The 9,941-nt window shown below is 42.1% G+C and overlaps 2 protein-coding genes across 2 annotated transcripts; both read right to left on the bottom strand.

The window, feature by feature from the left end:
* Positions 1-905: 905 nt before the first annotated feature.
* LOC143021098 (uncharacterized) lies at positions 906-6,829 on the bottom strand. The gene is made up of 5 exons (XM_076178381.1): positions 6,667-6,829; positions 5,074-5,761; positions 2,943-2,998; positions 1,657-1,820; positions 906-1,502 (listed from the first exon to the last, which is right to left on the bottom strand). The coding sequence occupies exons 1-5, from the start codon at positions 6,797-6,799 to the stop codon at positions 906-908; spliced, it is 1,638 nt and encodes a 545-aa protein (XP_076034496.1). The 5' UTR covers positions 6,800-6,829.
* A 405-nt stretch (positions 6,830-7,234) lies between these two features.
* LOC143020919 (uncharacterized) lies at positions 7,235-9,941 on the bottom strand. The gene is made up of 2 exons (XM_076177866.1): positions 9,466-9,941; positions 7,235-7,855 (listed from the first exon to the last, which is right to left on the bottom strand). The coding sequence occupies exons 1-2, from the start codon at positions 9,856-9,858 to the stop codon at positions 7,478-7,480; spliced, it is 771 nt and encodes a 256-aa protein (XP_076033981.1). The 5' UTR covers positions 9,859-9,941; the 3' UTR covers positions 7,235-7,477.

Raw genomic sequence — 9,941 nt, 5'->3', positions numbered from 1 at the left:
GTGCATGTGGCTCCTATCCTGATGTTTGTCCTTTTATCCACGTGTTATTTAGAACATATCACGTACCGTTTGTGTTCACTTTAAGGCACCCATACACTATTAATCATGTCTGCACAATCATGGTGATTGTGCAACCTGTTCAATGGTTTTGCCCACACACTAGTAATGGGATAGTGTAGTCGTCAATTGTCGTGTATCCAGCCAAGATGAATAGGTCCATGTTGTCCTTGCCCTAGAGCACAGAACCAAAGAAGATATCGAAAGAAAAGTAGGGATGAAGAACTGGCTCAAGAAAAGGCACGAATCCCACGACAATCTTCAACAGGAATTTGCAATCTCTTCTCCTGTAAGACTACAATAATTTCCTATGAACGGAGAAGGAAACGTTCATTAATTTGCTTGGGATTGTTATGTCACTCACATGGAAGGCGGGCACTAAGTTGAAAGATGTGTAAGTGAAAGGCTTTCCATTACTTTACGTTTCCTCGCTGCTGGACAGTCGTTTGAGGACCTGAAACTCACCATAGCTCTCTCTGGCTTGAACACAATACAATAACAGTGTGGTGTTAGCGTCTCCTTGCTGTGAACGAGTAAGGTTTGGGTAATCACACAAAATTCATGTCACATATTATTTAATAAGCGTACTAGAATTATCATTGTACAGTGTAAACAAAACAAGCAAAGTCTTCATATCATGTAGGGAAAAATTGATTTAATAAGCGTACTAGAATTATCATTGTACAGTGTAAACAGAACAAGCAAAACCTTGATATTATGTAGACTACAATGTAGGCCAATTGGGGAAAAAATAAATCTATAGTTCAAACTTGAGAATTCCATCCAATGCCATAATTATCTGAGGTCAATATTGATGGAAAATATTGTGCAATATCACTGACTGACGTCTATGTGTGATAAAGATTGGCATGGTCTTGGACAGAGTGTGGTATATCAACTCCCATGGGAGAGTTTGAACCAGTATCAGGAGAGAGGGCTGGATTAGGTGTGGAGACCCGACTTGGCTCACGACTGCCTTCATTAATCTTGATAGAGTGACGATGCAGTGTCCCCAGCCGACCCTCAAAAAGGATATCATTGATACCTTTCCCTGCATAGATTTGTTGATCGGCGTTCAGGTTCCTAAACTCTTGAGCCCAACTTGCCAACACATCAACGGCGTCGTCGCTCCGCTTGAGCAGACTGCAAGCAAGCGACAGGAGCTCAGTACGTTTAGCTTCTACATACTGATAAGAGGGGGTTTCTACTGGCTGCTGGGGTGAAAAATAGGGTGCTGCGGCGTATTGTGGTTGTCCTGGTTGAAGGCCCTGTGCTCGTTTTGTCCGCCGGGTGTTTTGGAAGAACTGGAGAGTCAGCATTCTGAAGTCTATCTTCTCGTCAGCATTAAGTTGTTTGTAATACGGAAGAAGGGAAAATAGGAATGCTTTGTCCGGGTCCTCGTCCTCCTGTTTGGGGTTCTCTGTCAGTCTCTTGAGGAGTTCCTCCTGGAAAGGAGTGAGGTTGGCTTTGGCAGGTTGGCGAGGTGCAGCTCGGGGGACTTTACTGCGGACACTTGCAGCAAGACTCTCTTCGTTGTCATCTTCCTCCTGTTCTCCCCGGGTGTAACTCTCCTTCCTCCTCGTGCGCGCCGTCTTCCACGTTTCCAGTGGGTTTTCGTCTCTCTATAGTTGGCAGTAGGAAGCACAGGGCCTCCGCATAGACGTACTTCTTCTTCTTGGTTGCAGGTTCACCACTTTTCCCCTGGTTGAGATACTTCACAAATCGGTCTCTGATATTTCGCCATTTCTCCTTCATGTCCTTCACTGTCAAACGAAAAATAAAAATAGTATAGCATAAGTTGTGGTAAAGTATTGTAAATCAATAGCATGAAACGTTAAAAACAAGATTATATTGAACGCTAAAGATGAGATGGTTGTTTTCCTGATTGAATTATTCTATATGAAAAGTAGTACACAATGCAGACAAACAAACACAAAGTACAATTTCGAAAGGTCCTTTTAGCAGTGAAAAAAGACAAACATTCATTATTATAAGCTCATATCCCATTGAATTATTCTGTATGAAAAGTAGTACATAATATAGACAGGCAGACACAAAGTACAATTTCTAAAGATTAAGATTCTTTTAGCATTGAAAAAAATCATTATTGTAAGCTCATATCTAAGTACTATCCACCAAAACTATTGCGTGTCCTCAAATAATTTTAGAGATGATGACAGGCAAACACAAAGTACAATTTCTAAAGCTTCTTTTAGCAGTGCAAAAAAGACAAACATTCATTATTGTAAGCTCATATCTAAGTACTATCCACCAAAACTATTGCATGTCCTCAAATAATTTTAGAAAATGTGAACTTGTATTTTTTCAGATTTCTTATTATTACAGCAGGTACTTGTTGACTGGAAGTACCTTCTCAAGCCTTCAGTATGAGATCTACCGCTGGAACTACATTTATGGAAACCTGTTAAGAAAATTGGACTTGCTTGGTAGAGATGGAAATGCCAGAACCAAATGAGGAAATGTGGCTGAACATTACCAATCAGTTTGATTTGAAAGCAAATTTCTCTAACTGTGTGGGTGCAGGTTAGGATGCGACCCCAAGCAGCAGCAGCAGCAGCAGGATCAAATGTCTTTAATTACAAGATCATTTTCTCTGGAGCTGATGGGAGTTGGAGATGCAAACCTAAGCTTTGTTGTGATTAACGTAGGTGTTCATGGAAAAGGGAATTCTAGTGTTTAGGGACAAGAAATAGTACCCAAACATTATAGATTTATCACCTCTTCGTTCTTTGCCAGTCACTAATCTAAATCGTCAGCCTTTTGTGATGGTCTGGGATGAAGTGTTAATCTTCCTACCAATCTCCCTTGTAAGGGGGAGAAAACCATCGATACATGCATGTATGTATCCATGCATGTGTGTATACATGTATATATGTATGTATGCATGTACGTATGTATGTATGCATGTACGTATGTATGTATGTATGTATGCATGTACGTATGTATGCATGTACGTATGTATGTATGTATGCATGTACGTATGTATGTATGCATGTACGTATGTATGTATGTATGCATGTACGTATGTATGTATGTATGCATGTACGTATGTATGTATGTATGCATGTACGTATACATGTATATATGTATGTGTGTATACATGTATATATGCATGTATGTCTTCATGTATGTATGTATGTATCTTTCGCGACCATACCCATCACGTGAACTAAATGCAAAGAAAACCAGTTTTCAGTTACAGATTTTCGAGATGCAGACGTCGTGTGGATCGTCGTGCTTTTGGACTTCTTGTAAACAAGTGGACGAATTTCCACACGCCTATTCTAGTGCAGCCAGATTCATTGACGAAATGTTTCAAGTTTGTTGAATTCTATACAACTTTGTCAGGAAGAGAGAGATGGGGAGCAAACTTTGAATATGGCGAAATACATTCATGTGCGGTTGTAGATGACTTTGGACTCCACGTGGGCGAGGTCTTATCACATTGGGCAATTTTACCTCCAACTGTTGGAGCAAATCTGCAGCCTGGAGCTTTTATGGAAGGAATATGATATACTGGATGAGATTGACTTTCCTTCAGCATACCAAGTGACATCCTATGTATTTTTGTTGGAAAAAAGTTTCCTACAGTGGTTTTTCCGGCGGAAAAAATTGATGGACGTAGGCGTTACCGCCGATTAATCGGAGGTCGGAGGAAAAATACTTTGCTGATTACTCTATGGGTCCTGGTGCTGTGCTATTCCAAAACAATCATATGTACTAAACTACAATGTCTTGTTAGGTGATCAATGCATCACAATGACTCCGCATTATGCACTTCTGTTTGATGTGCAGTGTTCTTGTTCACTAACACTATCTAGCAAACACATGTTTATAGAAACCATTACTTTCTACAGGAAATAAATGAAGATTGTCTTACCTTTCACATCTCTTTCTGACGACTCGAGACCAAGCCATTCCTTGTACATAATTTCCCCAATCTCACACCATGATTTTTCCTTAAATAGTTTGTCAGTATATTCCCTTGCACTCTTTTCCCAAAGCGCCGGCCTTTCCTGCACGCATTGAATGAACAAATCCACGTCAAACATGGTGGAAAGAGCGACAGCAGAATGACCGCCGTGCGGCGTGGCCGGACAGTGTGGCCACGCACGTACAACTGCCTCTGCTTTGTCCTCCCATCCGGCGCGATGCGGCGGTGCGGCGCCGCCGCAGCATGATACGGCGTCGTGTGGCGGAAGCGGTGGCGCCGCAATACTTCGGCACTCCTCGTCTGTCTGTGTTACCACAATGCGGCCGCACCGGGCAGTGATACCGGCTTAATCATGAGAGATGTATAGTACTAGTATATCTGTGCCGAAGCCGAGTATTAAGGTCAGAGGCAATAATACAAAAATAATACAAAGTGTGGTTTAATATACGCTTTAGAATTATCCTTGCACAATGTGATCAAAACAGTGGTGAGATCTTGGTTAATGCAATGCAGGCAAGGTTATATAAAGAATATACTGTATAATTGAACTTTAAAAATGGCACCCACCGCCATAAGCATTGCGCAAAGTACCAGAACTTTTGTGAAGTCAACACTGATGGAAGCTTTATTGGGCATTATCATTTACTGACGTCTATGTAGGGAAGGGATTTGGATGGTGTGGTGGTATATCAACTCCCATGGGAGAGTTTGAGCCACTGCTGGAGTAGAGGGCTGGATTCGGTGTGGAGACCCGACTTCGCTCACGACTGCCTTCATTAATCTTGATAGAATGACGGTGCAACGTCCCTAGCCGAGCCTCAAAAATGATGTCATTTATACCTTTCCTTGCATATATATGTTGATCGGGACTCAGGTTCCTGAATTCTTGAGCCCAGCTTCTCGCTAACACCGCGTCGTCGTCATCACATCGCTCGAGAATGCTGCATGACAGTGACAAAAGTTCGGAACGTTTAGCTTCTACGTCTGTCTTCTGCTTCTTGTTGGGTGAACTTGCTATCATTTGCTGTGCTTCAGCGGATGCACTCGGTTCCCGTTTGGAAGGAAACATCTGTGGCGTATCAGCCAAAGCTGAGGAACATGTACCGTGGGTATCATGAGGAGGAGGAGATATGGTTGGCTCTCCATATGCAAATTGCTGTACAAGTCCTTGTAGACGGCTTCTAAATGTCAGCTTCTGCACATCAGGAACTCTTTTAACGTGGGGTAACAGACTCTTGAAGAACATCATGTCCTCATCGTCATCTTTGTCTTGCTTTCGACTTAATTTTTCTAACAAGTATTGAATTTTTTGTCGCTCAATATCAAAGATACTCTGGTTATAGTCGTCTGCTTTAGAACGCCTGCTTGCTCCTTTTCCATTCAGATGCGTGGAAGGTGAAGCAAGCCTGTGCCTCTCCATAGCAGCTTCATCGCATTCCGGCGTGTCTTGATTGCGGGACGAAGACCCTTCCTCTCTAGCCGAGGGGTCCACAGTACCCGTTTGATATTCTACCTGAGGCGATCCAGGTAATGAGGTTTCAATAACGTCACTGGCTACCACACCTGATGAATTTCCGGTCGAAGCCCTAGGTTTCACGACATCCCTCAGGAAAAGCAGTAACTTGAAATACTGCCACTTTGATGTGGGAGTGTCACCTGAGGCCTCGCCTGGTCGAGCTGGCGCAATCTTTCCAAGCTCTACTGCAAATTGGTCCCTCAGATATTTCCATTTTCTTCTCGCCTGTAACTCTGAAAAGACGAAATCAATACAGAAAATGGAAAAAAGAAGAAGAAAAAATGTATATAATAATGAATAGCTAGTATGTATACATACAGATCCTAGGCGAACATCCTCCAGAACGCTGTTCATGTAGGAGGCCATGGAAAGCAAAGTGATGGTGGTACGCCCCATGCCTCTGAACCGTAGTGTCTTGACAAAGGAAAGTAGAATTCCAAACTCGTACTACCTGACAGATACTACTTTTTTTTGGGGGGGGGGGGGGGGGAGGGGGTGAAGCCTACCCTCCTTTGCCTTTCTTCTTATAAATGTATAGGGGACGTAATTTGGCTATTGAAGATAGGTCCTCCAAGCAACGTTTATCCAGGTGTAGGAAGACAGTTGAGTGTGCTTTTGGCATATTGTGGAACAAATGGCGTCTATTGTATGTGTGGAAATTAAGGTTGATTGGATTGATCACATTGTAAAATGTGTCTTTTGCATAACACAATTAAAGATGAAGAAGAAAGGACAAATGAGAGTAAAACGAAGACGATCTAGGAATTGACTTACTCTAATCTCACAATTATAGATAAAGAGGGAGTTCAACATCATCTGGGACTGCCGTCTAATCTCCAAGGAAAAAATTATCACATGTATTGTCGGGGAACGTCACAGAGAAAATTAGTTAAATTGTTCTTATTGAAGTATTCCTTGGTATACAAAGATCAAAACAAAACGGTAAACCATATTTTAAATCAGAGTATTTCACTTGCTGTGATTTTGCTACCTTACTCATTTAATTTGTCCTGTGCTATCAACAGCAAAAGACTAGAAATAAAACAGTTCATAACTTCTGAATGCTCGTTTCACTGATCTCTGTATCTTACTACAAACGTCTTTCATTGAACTGCATTTATAAACCAAACCTGCTTACCTTCACAGTTCAGTTCCATGCTGATTTCAGCCCACAGCTTATCCACAAGAGCCCTATTAGAATGGTGCTTATTCCATTTATTCCACAGTGGTTGTCTCTCGTAAACGTTTGTGATAAGGAGCTCAACATCCATCTTTGTTGCCGTCAGGAGCGTCCGACCGGGCAGGTTCAGCGGGCGAGACTGAGCACAGCAAAACCGTAAAGCGGGTTCAAGCAGACTCCCCGCTCCGACACGCTCGAGTCCGCTTTCTCTGTGCACTCGTATACCTTGGCTTCTCGACGCGGGTCGGCGGAGGTTGCCCGAGCGGGCAAACATGCTTTCTCTGTGCACGCACCATGTCTGAGTTCGTTATGATGAATAATGAATGTGTAAATGTCTAATAATTGTCTAATACCCTGTGTTGAAGGAGAGTATTTTAAGGTTGGAATGATAATACAAAAATCATGCCTAGTATGATTTAATATGTTTACTTAATCCTTGTGTATTGTGAACAAAACATTGGTAAAGCCTTGGGCAATTAAACCTGCTGAAGAAGGGTATTTTAAGGTTGGGGTAATAATACAAAAATCAAGCCTCATATGATTTAATATGTATAGTTATTTCTTGTACAATGTGAACAAAACATTGATAAGGCATTGGTCAACATCATGTAGGCCAACTGGAAAAAATAAATCTATAGCTGAACCTGAAAGTTGCCATTCACCGCCATAATTATTACGGGTAATACTGATGGAAACTGTACTGTGCATTGTCACTGACTGACGTACGTAGGGAAGGGATTTCCATGGTCTTGAACAGTGTGATGGCATATCACTCATCAAAGGAAGAGTTTGATATAGTTTCGAGGGACAGGACAAAATTAGGTGAGGAGCCCTTACCTTGCTCAATACTGTTTTCATTAATCTTGACAGAATGACGGTGTAGCGTCCCCAACCGACCCTCAAAAAGGATATCATTGATACCTTTCCTTGCATAGATTTGTTGATCCTCACTCAGGTTTCTAAATTCTTGAGCCCAACTCTTTGCCAACACATCAACGGCGTCGTCACATCGATCGAGAAGACTACACGACAGTGACAAAAGTTCAGAGCGTTTAGCCTCTACGTCTGTCTTAATTTTCTTGTTGAGTGAGATTGCCTCCTTTTGTTCTGGTTCAAGACTTCCGTCATCATGGTATGGATCCGGTTCCTGCAGAAGGGAAAAGTAATGTCTGAATTGTTATGATGGAATATTAGCTGGGTAAAAATGAAATAGGCCTAGACACGCTTCTGCTTCTCGTTTACATATATCACAGAGGAGGAATGAATGGACATGGCTAACGCATCTGAAAGGACATGACAGTCTCCGCATTGTACTGAGGACATCGACGGACATGTGGAGATTACCAAGACCCTTGGTTTTATTTAGGTTTATATTACTACAATTATAAGCACACATTCAGTGTAGTAGTAATGTTAATACCAATTATGAATCTATAATGGTAAATGATGGTACAAGGATGCTTGCTGGTAGAGAGGATTAGGGCGTCGTTACTCACAGCGAAGGTCGAGGTGATGGCGGTACGAACCCTGCCACCGGCGAATTGAATTTATAACGGTAAATGTTGGCGTAAATGGCAAGGTTTCCGATGGCGGTGGGATTGCTAATACTAAATTTTATAAACAGCTGAAAGAAACTACAATGCACAATCCTGAGCCAACCTTTCTGCCTGGACGTCATGATATTATACCATGAGTTTTCGTGAAAGGCGATGCCTTTCTATTATTGGACAACCTAATGAAACCTTATGCCCAGAGAAACCTCACCGAAGCAGAAGACATTTACAATTATCCAACGTCACGATCACGCGTTGATGAAAATGCATTTGGGATAACGTTGTCTTCGGGTCCTTGTATTTACTATCAATGCAGTCCAACCAAGGCTTTAACAATAATTTTGTCTAGCTGTTATCTATATTTCCACCCGCGCAAACATGTACTGACATACATATACCAAAGCCTTTTTTTCTCCCTTACACGGGAGGTAGCCAAAAGAAAAAGGGCATAAAAACCACTCCCCTCCACCCTCTCTCTTATCTTCGCACCTGGATAACGGGTCATCCCTGCATCTTGTCCACTGCCCCTGGGTCAGAAGCAGTGTCGCAAGACACATCACATCCACAGCAAGGCCACAAACATGTATAGGCATATTTTGAAGCCGAGTTTGATATGGAACATGCGAGTAGGTCTACTAACGAGGGTAATGAAGCGAATTGGATATCTGACAGACAGCCTCTTCTACTGATATCTGAACGAAAGGTGGCGGCGTGTAACACTAGGCTAGGTTGCTACTTTTATTTGTTACTTCGTCTGTGTAGAAACGATTTCAATTACAATATGACTTCTGCGAGAACATTTTAACAAGGTGACTGGCATTTCTTTAGGTTTAACTTGTCCTCGTCATTCAGCTTCTCGTTACATGACACGAGTAATTGGACATTTGGGAATTTGAAAAACAAAAGATCGTAACTGAAATAGTCTATACTCAATCGAAGTAGCAAAAGCAAATAGCATGCTAGCGAGAAATGCCAAGTGTGCCGCCACCGGATATAAGAGATAAATTGTCACTATTTCAGTAACACTGAATCTGTACCATGACAGGATTCAACAAATCGGGAAGGAGAGTTACTTTGCATAGTGTACATTATATGGCGGGTCTGTAATTAGTTTTGTGTAAAAAGTACAATGACATTTTGACATGGTAATGGTTTCACAATGTTTTACTGTTGAAATAAATGCGCGCGGCTACTTTGTACTTACTGGGTCATCCAGTGAATCTTCGTGACAATTTTCTTCTTTCTCATTGTCGATGATCGACACTCGATCCTGGTCCCAAAGAAATTTGAGGTCTTTGAAATACCACAGGGAAGGTTTGTAAACGTCGTCAGCCCCAGCTCCTGATTGTTCACTCTCCAACACTTTCTTCAATTCCCTCCTGTAGTTTGATCGAAATGCATTGATCTTCTTGGTGACCATTCCCCGGGTGGCACTGGGGTCAATTTCCTTGAGTTTTTCTACCAATGTATTATAGCATTCCCCTTTCAGTTGTCTGTTTTTGTAGTCGTCACTTTTGACCTTCCACAACGCAGGCAAACCTCGGTACAGCTCGAGAAATTCCCGCCAGAACTTCTGAGTGTCCCGTACACTCGCCATGGCGGATGCTGGCAGACTGACGCCGCTTTTGCACAATCATTGCCACACGCCGTCAATCATGATTGTGCAAGCGCCATGACTCA

The sequence above is a fragment of the Oratosquilla oratoria genome, chromosome 41, assembly GCF_046742065.1.
Source record: "Oratosquilla oratoria isolate Oo_2021 chromosome 41, ASM4674206v1, whole genome shotgun sequence".
In the NCBI taxonomy this organism is placed as follows: Eukaryota; Metazoa; Arthropoda; class Malacostraca; order Stomatopoda; family Squillidae; genus Oratosquilla; species Oratosquilla oratoria.
Note: the sequence above shows the minus strand (reverse complement) of the source record. Positions and strands in the feature narration are given on the sequence as shown.